The sequence below is a fragment of the Megascapheus bottae genome, chromosome 13, assembly GCF_031878675.1.
Source record: "Megascapheus bottae isolate mThoBot1 chromosome 13, mThoBot2.hap1, whole genome shotgun sequence".
Lineage (NCBI taxonomy): Eukaryota > Metazoa > Chordata > Mammalia > Rodentia > Geomyidae > Megascapheus > Megascapheus bottae.
Genome location: NC_143521.1, coordinates 15,069,252 through 15,081,670, shown reverse-complemented (window position 1 = coordinate 15,081,670; position 12,419 = coordinate 15,069,252). Strand labels below are relative to the sequence as shown.

The 12,419-nt window shown below is 39.1% G+C and overlaps 1 protein-coding gene across 1 annotated transcript in view; it reads left to right on the top strand.

Moving 5' to 3' along the window:
* Fras1 (Fraser extracellular matrix complex subunit 1) overlaps positions 1–12,419 on the top strand; it is a 272,346-nt gene that overhangs the window by 247,079 nt on the left and 12,848 nt on the right. Inside the window, exons 65-68 of the mRNA XM_090343975.1 lie at positions 500–714; positions 4,139–4,289; positions 6,157–6,264; positions 6,800–6,959. Of these exons, the coding sequence (XP_090200101.1) occupies positions 500–714; positions 4,139–4,289; positions 6,157–6,264; positions 6,800–6,959 (634 nt within the window). The remainder of the gene's footprint in view (positions 1–499; positions 715–4,138; positions 4,290–6,156; positions 6,265–6,799; positions 6,960–12,419) is intronic.

Here is a 12,419-nt window from a genome sequence, read left to right as displayed (position 1 = left end):
TCTCTCTCTCCCTCTCCCTGTTTCCATCCATCCATCCATCCCTCCCCCCCTCTGTGTTTCTCTCTCCCTCCCTCTTCTCCACAGTCTCACTATATAGTCCAGTCTAGCTTCAAATTCAAGATCCTCTTCCATCTGCCTCATATACCATCATGCCCAGTATCATATTAACTCATTCAGATCATATTGTCACTTGTGCTACAAAACTTTTACCCAGAGAGTTTAAACTTGTATCCCTATTCCATGGTGTACTGTGGTATTGTTACTTTCGTTTTTTCTTGGTGTTTGTGCCCCAGAGTCATCCACTAACACCTAACAACAGGCAGATCCACTCTTCACCAATTCTTCTTGTCATCTCACCGTGAATGGGGAGATCTGGTTGCTCAATGGAGAGTCTCCGATAAACAGAGTTCTTGCATTGTCAAAAATATGGGTCCCCTCTCTTACCCAACTCCTAGGCCTCCACAGTCTGAATTATCCTTCCTTCTTTCCCACCTGGCAGAGGCAGGGTTCCTGGATGACGTGGTCTATGACAACACTGCCCTGGGCCCTGGCTATGACCGCCCTTTTCAGTTTGACCCCAGTGTGCGAGAACCCAAGACCATCCAGCTCTACAAACACCTGAACCTGAAGAGCTGCGTTTGGACCTTCGATGCATACTATGACATGACAGAGCTGATTGATGTCTGTGGGGGCTCTGTAACTGCTGATTTCCAGGTGGGGGCTCTGTGGGCTCATCTGGGGTTCACTGAGGGCTCTGTGTGCATGTGTATTATTTCCAACTCTGCTTGTTCCTGAGGCAGCTCAGCTGGTGTATATCTGGAACTGAGTCATCTAACAAAGAGTCTTCTTTACAAGTTGCTGAAGCAGGACCTTCGTAGCCTATGGCTAGAGAGCACCTACCAGTCTCTAATTGAGTTAATATGGGAAATACTGTCTGTCGAGGTCATATTTACAAAAACTATTTACTTTTCCAGATAGATTTGCTTTTCTCTCTGTGTATTTTGGAAAATGAAAAAGATTTAATGTTAGGATAATTTGGTTGTAGGATTATAGTAATAACCTGTAGACAGATGTACTGTAGATGCATTCTCTTCCTCAGTTGGGGAAATGAACCGGAATGGCAGGTGGTAAGACTTTGTTTTCCCAAGGACAAGAAAATTAATGTTGTCCAAAGACTGAGGAAAAATAACTGCTTAAAATATTTCAGTTTAATGCACCTTCTATCTGGCAAAATATCATGTAACCCTTTTATTAATTACAATAAAAATAAAATTAAAAAAATATTTCAGTTTAATACTTATGCAAACAAGCAATACCTGGAAAATATATACATGCACATGTGTATATGTGCATTATTCTGTATTATAATATTGCATATTATAGTGTATAATATATAGTAGTATTATACACATATATATTAACATGCATATATGTATATATACATATGCCTATGTGTACATTCATTTATATGCATACATTTGCATACATATCTGTGTATATGTGGATGTATACTTGTGTGTGCCACATATATTAGAAATGATAACAGTGTTTTTTAGAAAAAGTTATAGAGGTTATTGAAGCATTATAATACATTAGTGAGCTAATGAGACTGAACTCATCTGTCCTCATGGAGAAATTAATTCTAAACAAGTCAATCCCAGTTTTGAGCATTTCTATCAAATTTTTAGGCTTCTGTTCTTCATTACAAATTAAGTTTAATTTTACTGAAACAGAAAACGTGTAGAGAGACCTAATCATTTTGGTTAAAGTTTGTTTGCTTTGTGTGCCTCCATTCTGTTGCTTCTTATCTTGCATACACTACTGCCCTCTACTGAGTCTAATCTTCTCTTAAAGCTTGATTAGGTTTATATACTTACATAACCTACAGTCACTGGAAAATGCACAACAGGACTCTAAGTCCTGGTAGCTTCTCTGTGCTTTTTGTTTTTTCTGTTTAGCATATGCTTACAAATCTAAAAGACCACAACCAATTTTCTTTAATGAATGTTCTGTCTTTCACATTTTTTTAAAATTTTATTTATTTTTTTTTTGCCAATCTGGGCTTGAGCTCAGGGCCTGAGCACTGCCCTTGGACTTTCTCAAGGCTAGAGCTCTACCACTTGAGCCTCAGCACCACTTCCGGCTTTTTTCTATGCATGTGGTACCGAGGAATCAAACTCGGGTCTTCATACATGCTAGGCAAGCACTTTAACCACTAGGCCAAACTCCTGGCCCCTGTCTTTCACATTTTTATTAGCTTCATTATATATAGAAGAAAACTTCATTATTTCATTTCTGCACATTTATGATGTATCCAATCACACTCCCCTACTTCTCTTCTCCCCTTCCCAAAATAATTTCAATAGCTTTCATTGTGCCCTACTTTTAAAATCAACACAGAAGAAAAACAGATACACTGAAGTATTTCGCTGTTTTCTATTTCATTAAAAGTAATTGGAGCTGATGCTCCAGGAATTGTGATTCAAGCCTACATGTTAGCTACTTGAGAGGCAGAGATCAGGGAATGCAATTCCAGTCTAGCCAAAGGGGAGCATGAATTTTTTCTCAACCCATGGTGGGGTATCGTGGCACCCCTGTCATCCCAAGCAGTGGAGAAAGCATGACTGGGCATAGTGGCTTGTCTTCATAGAAATGTGAGGAAGTGCCAGTAGGAGGAGGATCACAGTTTGTGATAACCCTAAGCATGAAGGCAGACCTTATCTCAAAGTTAACCAAAGGAAAAAGGGGCCTTCTTTTTCAAATCTTAAATCATCATCATCATCATCACCATCATCATCACTACTAATTTGTCATATAGAAAAATATCAAACCTAGAGCCGAGATCTAGTTTATTTTTTTCCATATTACAGTAACTAACTTAGTTTTTTTTGTTATAAAAGAAATTTATGGAGGGGAAGATAATAAAACATTTTTAAATGAATAGGCCACTTCTCTACTCACACACATACCCAGCCTCATAAGGGAAACTTTGCTAGGATTTTATTATCTTCCCATACAATTTTTGTTCATTGAATAGTAGAAATGTTTTTGGTCCAAATCAGTAGCAATAACAGGAAGCCCCTTAAAAAATGGTATTGTCTTGGAAGTGCTTCCTTTTCAACTTTGTTTCCAAAGCATTGTACAGGCCAGGAAATTGTACACGACCATGCAGTTCTGAACTGCCTTTGTTCCTGGAACAAGAGGGGAGAGTACTCCCTGAAGCAGCCAGTTGTGAGTGTTCCTGAGTGGTGCACTTTAGATGTCTTCCCCATTACAGGATCAGCCTTTTCTATAGGTTACTGACACACAATTGGCAGAGGGCAGTTAGACTGAATGGTGAGTCCCAGTGTCACCAGATTGATTCATGGGAGTAACTGTGATGCTTAACACTTCAGCTCAGGCTTCTAGCAACCAGAGTAAAAGTAAAGCTACTTCTCTCATTATAAGGGCTATTCAAGAGTATCCTCAGAAAAGCCTTCACAGATCATATGTACCAACAAGTATCCTGGCCACTTTCTACCTTCTTGCCCTAGCTTTTAAAAAGCAAAGCATAAGCTGGGCACCAATGGCTCTTGCCTGTAATTCCAGCTCCACAAGAGTTTGAGATGTGAAGATTGTGGTTCAAAGCCAAGCCAGGCAACAAACGACCAGAAAGCTGAAAGTGAAGCTTTGACTCAAATGATAAATCTGTATAAGCCTTGAGTGAAAAAACTAAGGGGTAGTGCCAAGGAAGAGGCCAAGCCCCAATAATAGCACCAAAATATTTATTATTATTGTTGTTGTTGTTGTTGTTGTTAAATAGAGTGTAGATATGACTTTTTTGCCAGTCCCGGGGCTTAAACTCAGGGCCTGGGCACAGTTCTTGGACACTTTTTGCTCAAGGTTAATTCTCTACCACTTGAGTCACAGCACCACTTCTGGCTTTTTGTGTATATGGTACCGAGGAATCGAACCCAGGAGTTTGTGCATGCTAGGCAAGAACTCTACCACTAGGCCACACTCCCGGTTTATAGGTATGACTCTTGAGAAATCACTATCTCATGACCAGCACGTGAGTGAATGTTAAGAGGCTGAACATATGCCCTCTCATCCCAGAGAAGGAATAAACCTGTTTCCTTGCACATTGTTTCCTTGGCAGGTGAGGGATTCTGCTCAGTCCTTCCTGACCGTGCACGTGCCTCTGTATGTGTCCTACATTTATGTGACGGCCCCTAGGGGCTGGGCTTCTTTGGAACACCACACCGAGATGGAATTCTCCTTCTTCTATGACACAGTTCTCTGGAGAACAGGTATGCACAGACATCTGCACTCTTCCTACCTCACCCTCAGTCACAACTAGACCCAGGTGTAGAGGCTTGTAACCACAGCTGCATTCCTGTTGCCTTATAGAAAGTTAGGGGAAGGTCTCTTGAGTCTGAAAAATGTGCAGATCTGTTGTGCTTGTAGAGAACCATGCCTGCCTGCTTATGGTTAAGAAGTGAGAGCCAAGGGCAGGTAATGGTCCCAGGTTGTCTAGTAGGGATTCGGGGAGTTTGTGTTTTTTGGAAGTAATCAAGCTCAGTTATCCCTAGTACAGCCCATCTTGTCTAAACAACACAAAGATCTTCAAATAAGACCCATGAAAATGGTTGGTGTGTCAAGTAGTCTACTCCATTCATTTGATCTAGAGATTTTATTTTGCCAGTCTTGGAGCTTGAACTCAGGACCTCGGCACTGTCCTTGAGATTTAACAAGACTAGTGTTCCACCACTTGAGCCTCAGCATCACTTCTGGCTTTTTCTGTGTGTATGGTAACGAGGAATCAAACCCAGGGCTTCATGCATGATAGACAAGCACTCTACCACTAGGCCACACTCTGACCTGAGTATTTTTTAAAATAGTGCTAAATTTTTAAGATGGTCTTCCTTGAATCTTGTTTGGAGGAGGCCCAGAGAGCTGATCTGAGACCTCTCCTCTGCTAGGAATGCATACTTCACTCCTTATTTATAGCATTCACCTTATCCTACCACAAAAATACTCCTTGAAATTCCTTTGCTATCTCTTCTGCTCACTCTAGTAGAACATGCTTTGTTTTTCTTTCTTTCTTTTGGTCATTTTTTGTTTGTTTTTCTCATTTCCAGTATCCTGAGCTTCAACCTGACCCTAAACCCTCTTAACTCCCCCTTCTCCCTCTGTGGGGCAATGCATTGTATCTGAGGGAGAAATACTAATAAGAGCTTCAAGGCCTTTTAGTCACTGAAAATATCTTCTTCCTTCAATGAAATGACTTGTACTCTATTTATTTGCTTTATACTTCTCATGGGAAAATATTCAACTTTAGGCTTTCCTCAATTTTTGTTTCTTTTTTAACTTATTTTTCTCCTCTGTTGGTTATACTTTTGTTGCTAGTCATTCTGAATCCATACATGACAGCAATTACCTTTTCTAAAGACATAGCTTACTTGTATCATGCCTGTGTAGCTAAACTTTTACAACATTCCCTTTCATTCTCTATGGGTTTGCGTAGTAAATGCGGCCTTAAGGACTTACTTAGTCCTCTATTAAAGAAACAAAAATACATTATGAAGCAGATGCACTGTAACCATATTTTGATACAAAGATTGACACTTGAAGTTTTATATCCATTCTTTTTTTCTTTTTTTGTCGATTGTGGGACTTGAACTCAGGGCCTGGGTGCTGCCCCTGAGTTCTTCAGCTCAAGGCTACTGCCCTACCCCTTAAGCCACAGTGCCACTTCCAGTGTTTTGATGGTTAATTGGAGGTAATAGTCCCGCAGACTTTAATGCCTGAGCTGGCTTTGAACTAAGATCCTCAGATCTCAGCTTCCTAAATAGCTAGGATTATAGGTGTGAGCCACTGTGCCCAGATTTATATCCATTCTTTTATGAGCTATGGACCTACACTGGAACCACATGATGCCTGAGTGTCTAAAGAGTCCATGTCAGGAACTGTAGACCAGTAAAAGTAAAGACCATGGAATGATTTGTTATAGTACTCTAGTTGGTAACTATCTCTATAGATTTCCTTTTATGTCATATTCAAATAAATGTTCAGGTGCATTGACGTTTATGTACATGCCCCTGAGATAAATGCTGTACATAGAATTATTTTCCATGCTCTAACTCCTGGGTGTTTTACATGTGGTTTTCTATTCAGGAATCCAGACAGACAGTGTGCTGTCTGCAAGACTCCAGATCATAAGAATCTATATTCGAGAGGATGGTCGTCTCGTTATTGAATTCAAAACCCATGCCAAATTCCGAGGTAATATCAGTGTGGGCTTTTCCCCAACATTTTATAAAGAAACTTTGAATGAAATTTCCTTTGTATTTATTTTTAATGTCATTACATTCTTGTATGTTTACTTATATAAAATGGAAGTGAAATCTTAAGTTAGATGTTTTTTATCTTTATTGTTTTATTCATACAGAATAATCCACCTGCTGTATTTGTTCATGATACCATCAGTGAAGTTTTTCTGGTTTGTTTGATTGGTTGGTTGTATTGTGCCAATTCTAGGGCTTAAACTGCAGCTATAGGCACTGTTCCTGTGCCTTTGTGCTCAAAACTTTTAACCACAGCTCCATATCCAGTTTTTTGGTGATTAATTGGAGATAAGAGACTCACAGACTTTCCTACTTGGGCTGGCTTTGAACCATGATCCTTAGATCTCAGCCTCCTGAGTAGCTAGGATTACAGGTGTGAGCCACCGGCTCCTGGCTATCCCTGAAGTTTTAGAGAGTGGAAGTTATTGAAGTTTCACAACAAACTTACAAGTGCATGTTTTCCCCTCAAACAGGACAGTTTGTGATGGAGCACCATACTCTTCCAGAGGTGAAATCTTTCATATTGACTCCAGACCACCTCGGAGGCATTGAATTTGAACTCCAGCTCCTGTGGAGTGCTCAGACATTCGATTCTCCCTATCAACTGTGGAGGGCCACAAGCTCTTATAATAGGTAAACACAGTTCCCTATTATGGTATGATATGAAAAGTTTCTGTTTATTTTAGGAGCTGAGGGTAGAGGACTTTGCTTTGAAGCTGGATTTTCATGTTAAAAGAAGCATACATGTGGTGAAAAAGTAGACCATTAGCAAAATAGAGAAAGAAACAAATATAACCCAAATCAACATCTGCGGTATAAAGTAGGAAGTGAGCGCATTCATTTTAGTGAAATCCTAAAACTTAGGAACATGGCGCACCTACCACAAGAAAGCTGAGGAATGTTTCTGGCTAAAATCTTAATATAAAAGTCAAATTTTGTTTCAGTTAACACAACTAATACAAAATCTGGACCTGTTGGGGTTTTTTTTGTTGTTGTTGTTGTTTTGGCCACTCCTGGGCTTGAGCTCAGGGCCTGAGCACTGTCCTTGGACTTTCTCAAGGCTAGAGCTCTACCACTTGAGCCTCAGCACCACTCCTGGCTTTTTTCTATGTATGTGGTACCGAGGAATTGAACCCCGGTCTTCGTGCATGCTAGGCAAGCACTCTACCACCAGGCCAAACTCCCAGCCCTGGAGCTGTTGTTTTTTTAAGTCCAGGCATCACCCCCTGATAATAGTTCAATGGCCAACCAATAAACAATAAGACTTATTTATCTCCCACACTCAGTATACAGGTTAAATAGGAAGTGGGTAGATACAGTAAAACAACTCTTAAATGGGACATAGAAAAAAGAAAAGAAGGAAGGAAGGAGGAAGTGAAAGGGAGGAAGGAAGGAAGGAAATAATCATGGGATCATTTTCAAAATGACTCTTAAATTGCTTCAGGGACTATACATCTAGAACCTCATGAAATGATTCATGGACTTCGTCATTTCACTTGTAGGCAGAGTTACTCAGCTCCTTTAAGTTGTCTGTTGGCTCTATATTATGTCTCAGATGAAGTGTACACTATTGTGTAGCACACAAAGCCCAGACCTCTCAGCCTTATCAGTCTTCGTATTACATTTAGTAGCCCACCAGTTCCTAAAAACACCATTCCATCCAGACTTGCATGCCTTTGCTGTTTCTCTCTGCCCTTCACATTATTTTCCCCCTGCAAAACTCTTAATACCTATCAGATCCAACTCAAATATTAATCCCTCTGAGACAGCTTCCTGGACTTCTAGTTAGGTGTTAGTAGCTCCATCCGCTGGTCCCACTTTATTTAGGTTTCCAATGTGATGCACCTGTCCATTCAGTTTCTTACCACAGACTGTATGCTCATTGTGAGCCTCTGCAGGGCAGATGGCTAGCTATCTCATTCATGTTAAATTCCACTGCGGGTTTATCATATCTAAGTAAATGTCACATGACAACTTATGTTTGAGGAAAAGAGGTGAAATGCATGGATAGATAACTAAGTGAAAAACACCAGTAAGAATTCTGTGCTAAGTGCACTATAAGACTATAACACACCAGTGAGCAATACTGTATATCTAGGTGTTCAATTATACCATAGGTCCAATCCATAGAGATTGGATTGTGGGGATTTTGGGGTCATAAAATGGTGATTGGTGGTATTGTTAGAAGTGTCTGTAAGTGCACAAAAAGAGAGAGAGTGGTAATACCAATCTAAAATTGTGAACTTCTATTGTCTAAAGACTATAGCTAAAGATTTCTAGGTTGGTTATATCTTAAAAATTGTAATCTTGTACAGTTTTAGTCTTGCTCTCATTTTCAAATGAGCAGAACAAAAAACTCGAGAAAAATGGCAAATCAAGGAATAGCATCTCCCACCCAGTATAAACAGGCAATGGAACAGACAATAGCAAAACTAGAGGAGAGTCCTCTAAATGCTACACAAATGCAATTGGTAAGCATGATTATTGAAAACATACAGAAAGATACGTGAACAAGAGGAAACCACATCTAAACAAGAGGAAACCATAAAGAAAGAGATATGTGAACATGAAGAAGCCATAAAGGAGGACCTAAAAAAGGATTTACATGAACATGAGGAAGTTAGACAATGAAAAATGGACAAATTCATAGAATCCACCAACAAAAAGCTGACCGAACTCCAACAATTGTCCAATGAGAGTAAAGCTGCTGAGCTAAAGGACTTCAAAGAGACCACTCAAATGGATATCAAGGAGATAAAGAAGTCCATACACGATCTAAAACAAGAGATGCCAGACATCAAAAATGACCAATTAGAAAGCAGGGAGATGAAGAACAAAGTAGAAATTATTTTTAGGATAGACAATGCAGAAGAGAGAATCTCCAGGATTGAAGATAGTCTTATTGTTTATGGAGAAAGAACAGAAAATGAGTCAAACCTGAAAATTTGAGAGAATGCTTCACAAGGTCAAAAATACAATTATGAAGCCTAATTTAAGGCTAATTGCTATTGAGGAGGGCCTGGAGAAAGAGGTCAATGGTATTGGAAATATACTTTAGGGAATCATCTCAGAGAACTTCCCAATTATCCAGAAGAGCAGGCCCATCCAGTTACAAGAAGCCTTTAGAACCCCAAAAAGACCTGACAGAAAAGGACATCCCACCACCACATTATAATCCATACAGGATCAATAAAGACCAAAGAAAGGATCCTAAAAGTAGCCATGGAGAAGAGAACAGTCACCTACAAAGGAAAACCAATCAGAATAACAACAGATTTCTCAGCAGAGACCATATAGGCAAGACGAGATTGGAAGGATATATGTCATGCCGTTAAGATAAATAACTACCAACCAAGAATACTGTACCCAGCTAAGCTCTCATTCATAACTGAGGGAACAATAAAAACATTCCATTCCAAGGAAAAGTTGCAACATTACTTATCAACCAAGCCAGCATTATAGGAAATTCTCAAAGATGTTCTACAAATTGAAAACCCAACAAACGTGGTACTTGCAAAGAAATGGCACCCAAAAAGCATACCAGTTAATTACCACAAGACCTGTCAAGACACAGGCCCTAAGGAAAGCTTTTAAAAAGTGGCAGGAACTAGTAAATATTTTTCAATCCTGACCCTCAATATCAGTGGACTTAACTCTCCAATTAAACGACATAGACTGTCTAGTTGAATCAAAAAGCAAGATCCATCATTCTGCTGTCTTCAAAAGACAAATCATGCCCCCATAAACAAACTTTTTTGAAAGTGAGAGGATGGAATAAAATTTACCAAGCTAACAGCCCCCATAAACAGGCTGGAGTTGCCATTCTCATATCAGGTAAAATAGACTTCAAACTAAAATTAGTGAGAATAGACAAAGAAGGTTGCTACATACTACTAAAGGGATCTCTCCTCTAGGAGGACATAACCATCCTAAATACCTGCACACCTAATCCCGGAGTACTGAACTTCATCAAGCAAACTTTACTTTTACTAAAACCACACATAGATCAAAACAGTGATTGTTGGTGACTTTAACACACCACTCTCACCTATGGACAGATCAACCAGGCACAAACTCAATAGAGAAACCTCAGAATTGAACAACTGTATAGACCAACTAGATCTAATAGACATCTGCAGATTATTTCACTCAGCAACATCACAATATATGCTTTTTTCAGCAGTACATGGGACATTTTCCAAAACAGACATTTTAGGACATAAAACAAACCTATACAGATTCAGAAACAATGAAATTATTCCCTGCATTCCCTCAGACCACAAGGGCATCAAATTGGAACTGAACACCCATCTCTACCAACGAAAACCCTGTAGCTCATGGAGATTGAACAACACATTGTTGAATCATGAATGGCTCATCAAGGAGACCAGAACAGAAATTCAACAGTTTATGAAATTTAGCAAAAAGGAGCACACAAAATATCAGCTCCTTTGGGACACAGTAGAGGCATTACTCAGAGGAAAATTTATAGCTCTGAAGGCTTACATTAAAAAATTGGAAAAATTGCAAACCAACAATTTAAAGTCCCACCTTAAGTTCTTGGAAAAAGAGCAACAAACCAACCCCAATCCCAGTAGAAGGAAGCAAATTATGAAAATCGAAGCAGAATTAAATGAATTGGAGTCCAAAAAACTATAGAAAGAATCAACAAAACAACGCATTGTATCTTTGAAAAAAATTAACAAAATTGACAAACCCTTAGCAAATCTTACCAAAAAAAGAAGGGAGCACACCCAAATAAACAAAATCACAGACAAGAATGGTAATATCATAACAGAAATTACCAAGATCCAGAGCATCATGAGGGAATACTTCCCATCCTTTATGCCAACAAATTTGAGAATCTAGAAGAAATGGATAAATTTCTAGTCAATATTAGCATAGTCACACTGAACCAAAAAGACCTAAACCAACTAAACAAACCTATTTCAAGCACTAAAATAGAAATGGCAATAAGAGACCACCCATCCAAGAAAAGCCCAGGGCCAGATGGATTCACAGATGAATTCTATAAAGTCTTCAAAGCAGGGCTCACACGAATACTTCTCAAGCTCTTCAACAAAACTGAAAATGAAGGCTCTTTGCCAAACTCATTCCACGAAGCCACCATAACCCAAAACCAGACAGAGATTAATCAAAGAAAGAGAATTATAAACCCATTTCTTTGATGAATATTGATGAAAAACATCTCAACAAAATACTGGCCAATCTACTTCAGCAACTCAGCAAAAAAATTATACACTAGGATCAAACAGCGTTCATGCACAGGGAGGCAAAGCTGGTTCAACATACGCAAATCAATTAATATTATTCAACACATCAACAGGAGCAAGGAAATGAATCACACGATTGTCTCAACAGATGCAGAAAGGGATTTGACAAGATCCAACACCCCTTTATGGTAAAAGCTCTGGAGAAACTAGGAATCCATGGAACATTCCTCAGTATAATAAAAGCTGTGTGTGACAAACCCACAGCTAGCATTATACTTAATGGCAAAATGCTAAAGCCATTTCCTCTAAAATTAGGAACCAGACAAGGATGCCCACTCTCTCCATTCTTCCTTAACATAGTATTAGAATTCCTAGCCAGTGCAATAAGGCAAGAAGCAAATATAAAGGGGATCCAAATAGGGAAAGAGGAAGTAAAACTTTCCCTCTTTGCAGATGACATGATTCTGTATTTGAAGAATCCTATGGACTCTACTCCCAAGTTGCTTGATCTGATTCGAAACATTGGTAAAGTAGCAGGGCATAAAATTAACCCTCAAAAATCAACTGCCTTCCTATATGCTAACAATGAGAGGATTGAGACAACAATCAGGAAAGCAACTCCTTTTACAATAGCCTCAAAGAAAATAAAGTACCTAGGAATTAACTAAGACTGCAAAGGACCTTTTTGATGAAAACTTTAAACCCTGAAAAAGGAAATTAAAGCAGAACTGAGGAAATGGGAAAACCTCCCATGCTATCTTGCCAAGGGCTATCTACAAATTCAACGCAATACCCATCAATATCCCAATGTCATTCTTTAAAGAAATAGAAGAGGCAATCCAAAATTTCATATGGAATA